Here is a 12268-nt window from a genome sequence, read left to right on the forward strand (position 1 = left end):
CCGTGCATCAGTGGTCCGAGCCCCGCGTCCGTGGTACCTAGAGTGTCCCGGGCAGCATCCACACAGGCCCTGGCTGCACGGTCCGCCTTTACTGGAAACGAGGAGAGCACAGTTAGTCCCCGGGCAGGGAGCTGGGTCGGGCAGGTAAACCGAGGCACCACGGCCGCCCCTGGGGGTGCTCTGGGCTCAGCGTCCACCAGCCACAGAGCTTGAATCTCAACAAGGACTGTAAAGGCGCTGCAAGGGAAAGTCTTCCGCCAGCCTGGAAAAGAAAACTGTCCCCTATTTTTGGAGGAAAGAAAATTCCTTGTTTTATCCTCCAAAAATACCTTTTCCTTCCAGAGTCAGAGCTTCAGGGTCACGTCTCTGAAGAGATGTATTATTTTTTTGTTGTTTTCATGCGCACAAAAAAAATAATACATGGGCTGAGACTCTGCCAAGGGCTTCTCCTTCCCGGATGGACGGGGGTTCCAAAAAGCATGGGTTTTGTGGGGACAACGTGCGATTTGGCTTCGCAGACCCATCGGGGAGGTCCTGCCGAGCCCAGCTGGCTGCCCGCACGGCAGTGGGCCGCGCGGACCCCAGGGTGGTGGCTGCCTCTCCCCAGTGGGAAGCTACAGAGAAGGGGGTCAGGGTCCATTCATTTCGGGGCCCTCCTAGGTTGGGGGAGCTCTGCAATAATGCTCCTCCAATAGTCAGCCCTTCGGGGCCCCCTGGGGCTCATCTCCTGCCCAGAACACGCACCTGTTTGAAGCAAAAACCAAAGCACCCAGCAAGAGCGACAAGAAATCCTTCATTTTCCAGGACCTCTCCTTCCCCCTCCACTTTCGAAGCTGCTGCCCCTGAGACAGCAGTTCTCAAACCGCGTGCCCGAGGAACCCTGGCGCATCTGGGGGTCCCTGTGCTCAGGGAGGAGGGCTCGATGTGTGCGCATTCCCTCAGACATCGGTGGCACCTGCTGGCATCCAGATGCCTCTCTCCTCTCACACAAAGGACACACTGAGCCGTGTCTAGTCAGCCACCATGCTCAGGGTCCTCAGAGCCCACAGCTGGTCCGCCCAGGGACTTGCTGCAGGCTCGGTCCAGCGGGAGGGAGCTGGGCTCCTGCTGCCCCTGCAAGTGCTGCCTCCGCGCCCTGCCGTGACTCGGTGGCCCCAGGACCTGGACCCCACCAGGCAGTTCCATCTGCTCAACGAAGCCCATCAAATTCAGGACATACGTTCTCTCCCAGGGCACCTCACCCCATGTCGGCCACAGGTTCATCAGAATGTGCCAGACAGCAAAAGAGGGGGACCCCTCAGCCAGTAGAGGCAGCCCCCCAACCTGGAGGCTGCGCCCCAGGAAAGAGGACAGTGCGGTGGCTCTGCTCCAGCCCCTGTGAAGGTCATGGCTGTAAACAGCCCCCGGACCAGCGCAGCTACTGAGACCCTCCAGGCTCAGCCGCCTGTCCTGCAAGCATTTCCAGGGCCCTCGGCCCCATGTCACTGCAGGGCACCGTCCCCGATGCTGTCTGACCAGGCGCATGCCTGCCCCTCTGCTGGCCCCTCTGCACACGAGACGGGACCAGCTCACTCGCCCTATTCACTTCAAGGAAAACTTGAACAGCCACACGTGGCCAGTGGCTCCCGTGTGGGGCAGCGCAGCCACTGGTGCCCCCTCCCCAAGCACAGGGCCAGCCTCAGGGATTTCCCTGTCCCCATCAGCCAACCAAAGGTCACCGGTCTGAGAGCTGGGGCCCTGGGAACCCGGGCTGCGAGGCTGAAGACACATCACACACACTCACCAAGACCAGACTAGACAGACATGCCTGTGACGAGGGGGGACCCACATGGACAAGGCACAAAGCGGCCGGAAGGCAGGGGTCTCTTCCGGGGCAGGCAGGGTGGGGGCAGTCAGAAAGGAGAAGCTCAGAGGGCGGATCAGAGACGTCTCCGGAGCGGCACAGCCCTGACCCCTGGCTGCCCCGCCCCCTCCTCTGACCAGATGCAGACGGCCTGGGTCTGACACCACCGCAGCCACGGGGAGTTCCCGCTGTGAGCCAGGCCCCAGAGGGGTGGTACTGTCACAGGAGGTGAGTGACCGTCCCCGCGTCCACCCCGTCCCCTGAACTCCATCGGGCAGGGCTGCCTCCCGTGGACATGCACCCCTTCATGGGTGCAAGGGGCAGAATGACCGCCCGCACACCAGAGGGGCTGTGGTTGCCCCCGGCGGCGGCGGAGGGGGCGGCAGCACTGCCTGCTGTTACCTGGCTGATAGGTGTGCCCCCGGAAGAGGGCAGGCCCTGGGTCCCCGAGAGGAGGCAAGGCCAGGTGGGCCCCGGGGAAGCCGCAGGATCACAGGCAGGCAGGGACACAGGACACACGGGGAGGAGACGGAGGATCCGTGAGCAGGAAGCAGGGGGCAGAGCCCGGAGGCTCCTGCGTGTCCTCACCTTCAGTCCTGCTTTCAAGGTCAGCACCTCGTCCCCAAAGACAGAGCCCGCGGGAAAGGGCCCGAGAAGGGCAGTGACATGATTAAAGGCACTTGGGAGGGGCCAGATGTGCAGATTGGGGGAGGGGAAGGCGGGAGAGGAGAGAGAGAGAGAGAGAGGCTGAGACCAGAGTTGCCGGGAGGAGAGGAAAGCCGGGGCCAGGAGTGCACGGAGCCACCTCAGGCCACCGGGGGCGGATGGATGGGCAGGTGGGTGGGTGGGGCACAGAGGCCGCCGTCCGCTCCCCCAGGCTAGACCAGCTCCGGTCCCGGGTCCATTTCTCAGCTCCTGTGAGGGGCCCGTCACTGCTGACCTTTTGGCCACTTCAGGTGGAAGCACTGCTCACTCCACCACCCGGCACCAGCCACCCTTCCCTTCTTAGGGGCCTGGTGGGGGGGTGTGCCCCTCCTGGTCCTTGGAGCAGGTGGGCTCAGCCCACCTCCACCTCCCCACCCGAGGACCAGGAGGGGCACCAAGGGGGCAGGGCAAGGTGGGCAGGAGGGCAAGGTCTCTGGTGGCCTGGGGGCAGGCCTCCCTCTCCCTGGGTGTGGGGGTGGGTGCTGGTGGACGGGAGATCGGAGGACCCAGCAGGGGACACCCAGCTGGGCTGGAGTTCATCAGACACGTCGTGGCCTGCCCTGGACTTTCTAACCCCAGGAAGATTGTGGGCACCACCCGCACTGCCCGCAGCAGAGCCCGCCCATAGCGCCTCCCTCTGGGTCGCCTGCCTGCAGCAAACAGAACAGGTGGCGCCTGCAGGGCCCCCACAAAACACAGGAGAACCTGGGCTACAAAAGGAGCCTGCCCACTCCCCCCAGAAACCTTCAACAAACCAAGGCCTGCCCCTCAGCTAGTCCTCAGTACGGCCCTCCGCCACCGCAGACCCTACCCCCAGCACTGACCCTGCTGGGATGTCACAGAACCCCCCGAAAAGCCCCAGGGTCTGCCCACCCAGAAACACGGAAATGGACCCAGGGGCCCCATCGGCACCGGGCATTCACCGCCGGGCAGGGGCCCAGGAACAGCCCCGCACGGAGCTCCCGGGGAGGGCAGCGAGACGCGCAGATGCGGGGGGTGGGGACACTGACCTGGGGGTCGGCTCCGGCTGCGGCTCCTTCCTGGAAACAGAAGCAACAGGACTGTCAGGGTCTACCTCGCCCGGCACAACCCCCCCAACAGCCGGGTCTGGTGGGCCTCCCCCCACACCCAGCACAGCCCTCCTCGCCCAGCCCACACCCACAGCTGAGGGGCCCTGGGCCCCCAGGAGGCAGGTCCTGGAGAAAAGAGGGTCTCCGGCCGCCCCAGCTTCTCTCCCAGAGCTCCCTCTGGTCCCTGCCTGTGCCCTAGGGCTGGTGGGCCCGCCAGGCAGAGAATCTCTCCCATGGCCGTTGCCCCATCCTGCACCTGGCCCGGCCCCCAAAGCGCACTCTCCCCTTGAGTGGGTGTCCCAGTTCACTATCCTTTGCGGTCTGGACAACTGACACCCCATGTCTTCGGGGCTGGTTGCTCTCTGCTCGCCAGTCCTCCCTGGGTCCACGCTCGCCCCTCCCTCCCGCATCTTTCCATCAGAGGCAGGAGAAACCAGGCCACACCGACCACCCCCAGCTGGGGACCTGGGCTGAACATCCCAGCTGGTCCAGCTCTGCTTCACACCCTGCTCGGCAACACAGCTCAGCCCCCGACGACTGGGCCATGCCCCCCGTTTCCAGCTGAGACCTCGCCCCAGGGCTCCTTCGAGTCCCTCCGTCACCCCAGCACGCCCTGGGAAAGGCCACCTTGCATGTCCCCATGCCCAGCAGCTGTTCCCCGCACAGCCGGGCCTCTTCACTCGTGCTCTTCACAACTCTGCCCAAACTGCCTGCCCCCTGTCACCGGGTCCCAAGGCCACCTCTGCAGGGCCCGGCCCCTGTCCCCACAGTGTCCCACTTCCCACACAGGGACCTTCGAAGGCCACGGGCCAGGGGCTCAAACCACAGAAATGGGCCCTCTGCGGTCCCAGAGGCTAGAGGTCCAAGCTTGGGAGCGGGAGCACCCTCTGAGGCTGCAGGGGACAGTCCTTCCACTCCTGGTGGACCCAGGCGTCCCTGGGCCAGTGGCCACTTAAGCACCCCCTCCACTGTCTCGTAGGAGGATGCTCCTAATTGAATTTAGAAACACGCTGAGATCCTTCCCTCAATCACATCCACAAAGGTTTTTCCAAAATAAGGTCTCATTCACGAGTTCCAGGGCACAGACACGTCTTTAGTGAGGGGCCAGCACTGACCCCCGCAGCTGCTCTGTCCGGCTCGGGGCTCCGGACACGGACTGCCCTCCTCTGCACTCCCACCCCACCTCTGTGCTGAGCACTGGGGCATTGCCAGATCCCAGGGCTGCCTCGTGCGGGGGTGACCTGCCTGACCCTGCTGAGTGCCCGTGGGCAGCAGGACCCCCAGGAGGATGGACGAGCCCCCCCACTGCTGGCCATGCTGCTGCTGGCCCTTCTCCTGACCTGAATGTGAGCCCAGATTTACTCTTGAGGTTCCGCAGCAGTTCCAGCTGGTTCAGCGGGGGGATGAGTCTGCGGGCATGAGAGGCCAGTGAGCTCCCGCCCGCCAGAGGCCCACCAGAGCCCAGGGACAGGGGGTGTGGCCTGTGCCCGGCAGGAAAGGAGGTTCTGTGCAGGGGACCCAGGGCCCTGGGGCACTGCCCGCATTTTCTCGCTGCACCCCTGGGAGCACAGGGTGACCGGCTGGCACAGGAGGGGTGGGAGCGGGGCCCAGGCCTCGTCCCTGGGGGCCTTGACTGTGTGGGGCAGGTGGGGCAAGGTGCGGGTGCCCAGGCAGGGGGCTCATGCCCGCCCCTCCCCTCTCCCATCCCAGAGCACTCCAGAGGACGGCACCGTCAGCATACAGGACCCCGCCCATTCAGGCTGCCAGGCCCTCTCTGCAGAGCCGGGTCAAGTTCAGGGTTGCAGTGAAGCTGCCTGCACAGGGAGAGGCCCTGGGACACCGGGTCATGGGCCTGGCTCTGCTCCAGGGCCCGGCTCCCCAGAACTGCCACACCCTGTGGGCCGCCTTAGCCAGGGCCTGCCACCGGCCAGGAGGCAGGTCCAGACAGAACCTCTGTGAAGAACCAAGGCCCGGCCTTCACACCAGGGCAGGGGGTCCACAGGCCCAGGGGGTTCCTGGGGAGGGCCTAGGCTCCCCCACGGCGACACCCCACTCAGCCATCAGCCTGCTGAGTCCCAGTCCCTCCAGCCTCCAGCATCTGGGGACCCCTGGCCCGCTGCGGGCTATGTCAGAGCCCCACCCCAGTCCCATCTCCTCCTGGGCCTGCCCCCAACCCGCGGGGTCCCTCTGTCCTGCCTCCAGGGCAGGCTGGAGCCCACCCTGAGACATCTGCCCCTCTCCATGTGGCAGACCCCTGTCACTTCCACATGCAAACACTCAGCAGTTCCACCTCACACGTGACCCTGACCTTGGCCACTATCTCTGGCTTTGCCCGGGCCAGTCACTGTCCCCTCTGTAGGCCCAGCATGGCCAGGCCTGGCAGTGCTGCCTGGACACACGGGAAAGGCTGATCCCGCAAGCCCACCTCCCTCCCCCAGCCAGGGCTGCCCGTGGTCCTTGGGGGCCCGCACTGAGCAGGAGGCTGGGCGGTCAGTACTCATGCTTTGGGCACAGTGGGGTCCCTGGGACTGGACCCGGGGGCACAGGGGCCTCCCCACTCCCCTTGACCACCCGCCCACCAGCCTGGCGCAGAGACGCAGGGTGGTGCCCCCCACACAGGTCCGAGGGGGAGACACGTGGATGGGAGGCCATGCCCTGGACACACAGCAGCGGGGGCAGGACACGGGTGGGCAGGCTGGGGCAGGGGCGAGCAGGCACCACACGCAGGGTCACGCACCACACACAGCGCATCACCTCCAAGGGCAGTCTCGGCTGGGCAGGATGAGGGTGTGGTGTGCTGACAGGATGGGGGGCACGTCAGGGGCACCCCTGGGGCAGAGCAGCAGCTGGTCAGGGGGCCAGCTGGCTTGGGGACAACTCCAGCCACCCAGGCCCAGGGCCAGGGGCGGGGCAGCTCCACAGACCCCGGGAGAGGTGGACTGGCCGGAAAAAATGAACCCGGGAAGCCTCCGAGGTCGAGGGGCCTGTCTGGCCTGGGCAGGGTCTCCCCAGCTGCCGGCAGCCTGGAGGGGGCCCCAGCTCCCATCACCACCTTCTCCTCCGAGAGGTCTAGGGTCAGGTCCCTCTCCCCCCGGGGCCTGTTTCTCCCACTCCCTGGAGCGAGTCCACAGGGAGCCCCAGCGCTGCCTGGACAGAGGACCCGGGTGCAGGGTGGGCTGCCTGCCAGGAGCAGGGACCACTGCGATGTCCCCACGCGGGGACACGGAAACCCTCAGCTCCACCACCTCTGCGCTGTGTGACAGGGACCCGTGGAGCGAGGACGGAGGCACTGGAGTGACCCCCACCACTAAGACAAGGCTGGAAGCAGGACAAGGAACAGAGGATGACCTGGGACAGACAGATCCAGCACAGGTAAGCAGCTGGGGGGGAGGCGGGGCACAGTCAGGAGAGGACAAAGGGGCAGGGGGGCCAGGGAGGCGCACCCCAGTCGGGGCCACAGGCTGGGGCAGGGTGCGGGGGTCGCTGGGCGGCCCCGCGACAGCCACGCGGGGCACAGACCACACCACACGCCTCTGCCCCATGCAGGTCCTACCTGGAGGCCCCGTAGGTCTGAGCTTGCGAGCTTTCAAGTGTTTTCACACACACACAAGGGGAGAGAACGTAAATTAAAAAGAAAAGAACGGGATAAGAAAAGAAAATGAAAGAAGGGTCGAGGAGAGCAGGGGAAACAACAGAACAGAGAAGATTAGCGCGCGGGCCCCCTGCCTCGGCTGGAGGCTGGGGCACGAGGCTGTGGCGTCCCATGGGCGTCAGAGTGCTCTGCATGGGCGTGGAGTGGGGGGCAGCACCCTCTTCCCGGGTGACAAATGCCCACTGAGGCCAATGGCAGGTGGGGACCGCCTCTGGGTGCTGGGTCAGCCCTGACTTGAGGACCCTCAGCAGGTGAGGACTCCCAGGGTGGGGACACCTAGGACAGACTAGGGCAGAGGGCAGGGCGCACCCACCCGCCTGGGGCACCAGGCCCGAGGGGACACCGGGAGGCCACCAGACCGGTCTCCTAAGACCTCTGTCTAAGCCAGAGCTGGGCACAGACAATCCCAGGGTGGCCTGGGAAGTGTTTTGCCTGCTGACCACACGGCCTCGCGGCCTAGGGGCGCCTCCACCAACCACACCCTGACGGGGCTCCCCACCCCATCGCCCACCCGGGGCCGCCTGGAACCCCAGGGCATGCGGGTCTCCGGGCCCTAAAGCTTCGCTGCAATCTGTGGTCACCCTCTTTCCTTGTGGAGACCCTGGTCCTCTAAAGTGTGCGGCCGCCCCCCAACAGTCCCGGTGCCTGGGGCACCCACCCGAGCTCCGGCAGGAGGAGGAGGAGGAGGAGGAGGCCAAGTGGCGTGGACGGCGAGGGGGATGGAGGTGAAAAATAAAAGCCATGGCGCACGAAACAAAGCGAAATCAACGGTGAAATAAAACACACGCAGGACTCCATTTTGAAAAAGAATCCATTTTAAAGGAAAAAAAGAAACCAAAATCAATGAAAAGAATGAAGCACCAAACACGGGGGTTCCGGGAGGACGGGGGAGACGGGAGGCCGCCAGGGCCCGGTGGTACCTGTACATGGGCACGGTCACCGTGCGCTCGTAGTATTGCCAGGTGGAGTGCAGGTCGGTGCGAGACAGGTTGGTGGCGTAGAACCTCCAGGCGGACTGCGGGGAGACACGGTGGTCGGCCACGGGCCAGGGCTGGGGCCACGGCAACCCCACAGGGCCCTCCCTCCTGTCCCTGCCCCCATGAGCCTCAGCGTGTCCTCTGTGGATGGGGCCACCTGGCTGCCACCTGGTTGGTGGGGGTGGGCTGTGGGGTAGGTCTTCCCTGGCACCAGGCAGTGATGACCTGCCTCATGCTAGCTTCCCGCCTCCCCAGTCCTGAGGGGACGAGCCAGCCCGAGCGACCTCAGCAGCTAGGGGTCGGGGCACGAAGGCCCCCATCCTCCAAGCGTGGTGGCCCACGGGCAGTGGGGGAGGCAAGCTGAGCACCAAGCGGGGTCCAGGAGTGCTGGTGGGACCTTCCTCGACCTGGTCAGGGCCTCTGTCCCCAACTCTTGGACGGGGTGAAATGAGCAGCATTCTTTCACAGCGCACGACCCAGAGGCAGCTGGTACATTCCCGTTGCCGTGTGACTCTCAGCACTATCAGGTCCCTCCTTCCTGTCATGGAGCATGAGCCACCCCACCCCCACCAGCAGTCGCCCCCAGGGCCCCCCAGGCCTTGCCGACCCCCCAGTCTGCACAGCCCCCCAGGGTTTCCTTCCGAGGGACTCATGATGTGTGGCCTCTGGCACCGGCTTCTTCACGCAGCGGATCTCCAGGCCCATGCACACGCCTCGTTCTTTTTAAGGCTGACCACCTCCCTGAAATGGCAACGCCACTCTGTCCCCCACTCTTCCCACTGACGGACACCTGGGGGTGGTGAGCGCGGCTGCTGCAAACAGCAGTGTGGACACCTGTTTTCAATGCTTTGGAGCGCATGCTTAAAAGCAGGTTGCTGAGTCATGTGGGGGTTGGTTTTCTCAGGGACCCCAGACATCCCCAAGGCGCTGCATGGGGTCACCCACTCCCGTCCCTGCCCCCGCCCCAGCAGTGTGTGGGGCTCCCTCCCCGCCCTCCTCCCCCCGGTGGAGAGCTGGTGGCTCCTCGCAGTTTGGGTTTGCACTCCCTGCCCCCGACACTGACGATGCCGAAGGCATTTCTTGGCTGGCTGGTCCCCGCATGCCTCTGGGGAGACAGCGGCCGTGGGAGCCCTCTGCCCATTCCCTCGTGGGCGGTGAGAGCCCTTCAGCCATTCTGGACCCAGACGCTTACCAGGCACCTGATCTGCAGACGCCTTCCCCACCCGAGGGCCCCTCCCCGTCTGCAGCACCCTTCACGCAGCAGCGTGGTTAATGCGATGCAGTTCCGTCCGTCTGTACGTTTCGCTGCTTGAGATTCTGCTTGAGATTCTGCCAAGGTCCTGGGGACTCACACTGCACTCTCTTCTAAGAGTTTCATAGTTTTAGCTCTTACTTTTACCTTCTTAACGGTTACCCCGGGGGTCAGGAGGGACCCCCCCAAACATGGGAGAGTCCAGTCTGAACCCAGAGCAGGGCCGCGTCGGCAGGGTGCAGCCCCCGCTCCTGTGGCCCCCCCTTCTGTCGTTGTTACAAGCGGCATCTTTACGTGTCTCGTGCCCAGAAATGTAGATTTGTGATTGTTGCTCTATGTATTTGCCTTTTAAACCACATGGGGGAAACCGCATTTCAAACCCAAAACACAGGACCACTGGCGTCTGCGCTTACCCCTGCGGGCGCCTTCCCCAGTGCTTGGGAGGCTGGAGTCACTGCCTGGTGCCCTCCCCTCCCGCCCGGAGGACACCCTCCGGCGATCTGGGTGGACAGGCCTGCCGGTGACGAGCCCCCTCAGCGTCTGGTTGCGTGGGGACCTCATTCCTCCTCCACAGTTGACGGTGGTTTTTCCAGAAATGTGATTGTTCTCTGACAGGAGTTTTCAGGACTTCAAGTGTGTCGCTGCCCCCACCCCCGGCCCCACGGCTTCCCTAGTTGATCATCTCACTGAGGATCCTCGTCCCTGAAGGGTCCCGTGTCCCGTGGCCCCCGGGGCTCTCGCTCTGCCCTGGGGTTTTAGCCATCTGACCCCAAAGTGTCTTGTTTCGGGCCTGTTTTCACTCCTTGGAGTTCCCTGAACTTCCTGGGTTTAGAGATTCATGACCTTCACCAAACTCGGAAAGTTTTCGGCCTTATTTCTCCAAATACTCTCTGGGTCTCTTGCTCTCCCTCTCTCCTCCTTCTGCCTCACATTTTTGTTGAAAAAGGGATGTTCTAAATGGTGCGACGGGGAGCCTCTGGGGGCCGGGCTCTGCCCCCTGCCCAGCGGTGCGTTGAATGGTTGCTCTGAATGACCCCACACACACGGCGTTCGTGTGTGGTCATCACTCGAGCCTCTGTTCCATTAGCTCAGCACTCAGCCCGCGGTGTGACAGGTTTCCTCAAACCTGAGAAACCAGGGACTCGGTCACTTCCGCATGGCCCTGCGTCAGGCACTCCCGGCACTGGGCCAGGCCGCATACATCCCTGCGCTCGCCCGCACTTCCTGCTTGCACAAAGCCCAAAGGTCAGCCTGACGTGAAGGTTTAAGGTCTTCTCCAGTCACCTCCGACCCTGCATCCAGCCATGGCCCTCGGGGTCCCCCATACGTGGGGGGCCTTCCAGAGCCTCGACTTCCCCATGTCTCCTCCCCTGACCTGTTCTTTCCAGGTGTCTCAGCCTGTCTGTTGCTGGTGCCGACCACTGTCCCTGGCCCCGGGGGCTGCAGCCAGCCCACCTGCCCATGCACCCCACAGACGCCACCTGGGGGGGGTGCTCCAGCTCAGTGCGCGTCCAGCTGAGTGACACAAAGGCAGGACATTCGGGACACGCGGCGGCTGCCGCATCCCGGGTGCAGGGCCGGGTGTGTGGGCCGGGAGCACAGATGGGGCTCAAGCACCTCCAGGCAACCAGAGTGGGGGTCTCAGCTCCCACCCCCACGTGCAGCACAGGTGTGAGAACGCCTCTGCCTACCAGGTGCCTCAAAAGGCAGCCAGGTGGCAGCAGGGACGGCCTGGCCAAGGCCCACACGGGACAGCAGCCAGCACAGCACCACTGCCATCCTGCCTCGTGGCCACAGGCCATTGGCCCGTTCCTCAGCACTCGGGCCAGACTCCCCACGCCCAACACGCTCCGGCAGAGGGACCAGGGCCTGTCCACAGACTGGGGACGCAGGAGCAGGGCTTCCCTCCTGCCCCCGCAGGACCGGGCCAGGGGCTCCGCAGGGGCCACCGGGGCCGCTGGGGCTCACCTGGATCAGACCCGCAGCGGGGTTCCGCCTCTTCTCAAAGTGCTTCTGCCGGTGCTGCTCCTGGACTTTCAGGGCAAAGCCAGACCCCAGAATGCCCTGCAAGTCACCAGCGTCAGACAGTGCCCCACCCTTGCCTCCTGGCTCCACCGGAGTAGCTCCCCAGCTTCCCTCAGCCCAGCCAGCCGGCCAGCCCTGGGCAGAGCAGGAGCCCTCACCCCCCTCTGCAGGAGACCGGCCCTCAGCCCCTGGAGACCTGACAAGGGAGCAGGTCACTGTGCAGCACTGATCCTGCTCACAAGGGCCCTGCTGGCCAGGCCCGCCCAACTGGGCGGAGCTGACGCTGACCAAGACACGGGGGTGGGGGGCGGTCAGAAGCCACAGCCTCGGGACTCTCAGAGCCCTCTGACGAGTGGTGTGGAAGCCGCCAGCTTCTGGCCAGGGCAGCACTGCTGGGGATCCCAGGAAGTGTGTCCCTTACCCCTGGGCTGCCACCTCCAGTGCCCAGCAGGCTGCGTACCCACATTCCCCTGGGGGTCACCCAGGAGCCCGGGACCTCACTCCCACCCAAGGCAGAAAGGGAAGGGGACTCACAGCAGGAAGAGCGAAGAAGGAGACGCCAATGAGGGTGAACGTGGCCGCCAGGAGCCTCCCATTCCAGGTCTGGGGGTACTTGTCCCCGTAGCCAATGGTCGTCAGCGTGATCTGCAAAGCAGTGAGCACAGTCACACCCAGGCCGGGCAGTGGCCACACAGCGGCCAGTGGCCCTGCACCGAACTCTCCTCCTCTGCCCCAGGGGGCTGA

At 64.7% G+C, this 12268-nt stretch overlaps 1 protein-coding gene across 7 annotated transcripts in view; it reads right to left on the reverse strand.

The window, feature by feature from the left end:
* Positions 1–12268, reverse strand: part of KCNQ2 (potassium voltage-gated channel subfamily Q member 2) — a 41742-nt gene that overhangs the window by 12147 nt on the left and 17327 nt on the right. For 5 of the 7 annotated variants that reach the window (XM_037060078.1, XM_037060075.1, XM_037060073.1 and 2 more), the window contains exons 6-11: positions 12059–12169; positions 11468–11563; positions 8191–8285; positions 7172–7201; positions 4959–5027; positions 3559–3588 (exon numbers count right to left, since the gene is read on the reverse strand). In XM_037060078.1, the coding sequence (XP_036915973.1) occupies positions 3559–3588; positions 4959–5027; positions 7172–7201; positions 8191–8285; positions 11468–11563; positions 12059–12169 (431 nt within the window). Of the gene's footprint in view, positions 1–37; positions 92–3558; positions 3589–4958; positions 5028–7171; positions 7202–8190; positions 8286–11467; positions 11564–12058; positions 12170–12268 lie in introns of all 7 variants that reach the window. The other 2 variants (XM_037060079.1, XM_037060074.1) reach the window with 2 other exon arrangements.

The sequence above is a fragment of the Sturnira hondurensis genome, unplaced genomic scaffold (genome assembly GCF_014824575.4).
Source record: "Sturnira hondurensis isolate 20B ecotype Veracruz unplaced genomic scaffold, ASM1482457v3 Scaffold0011378, whole genome shotgun sequence".
Classification (NCBI taxonomy): domain Eukaryota; kingdom Metazoa; phylum Chordata; class Mammalia; order Chiroptera; family Phyllostomidae; genus Sturnira; species Sturnira hondurensis.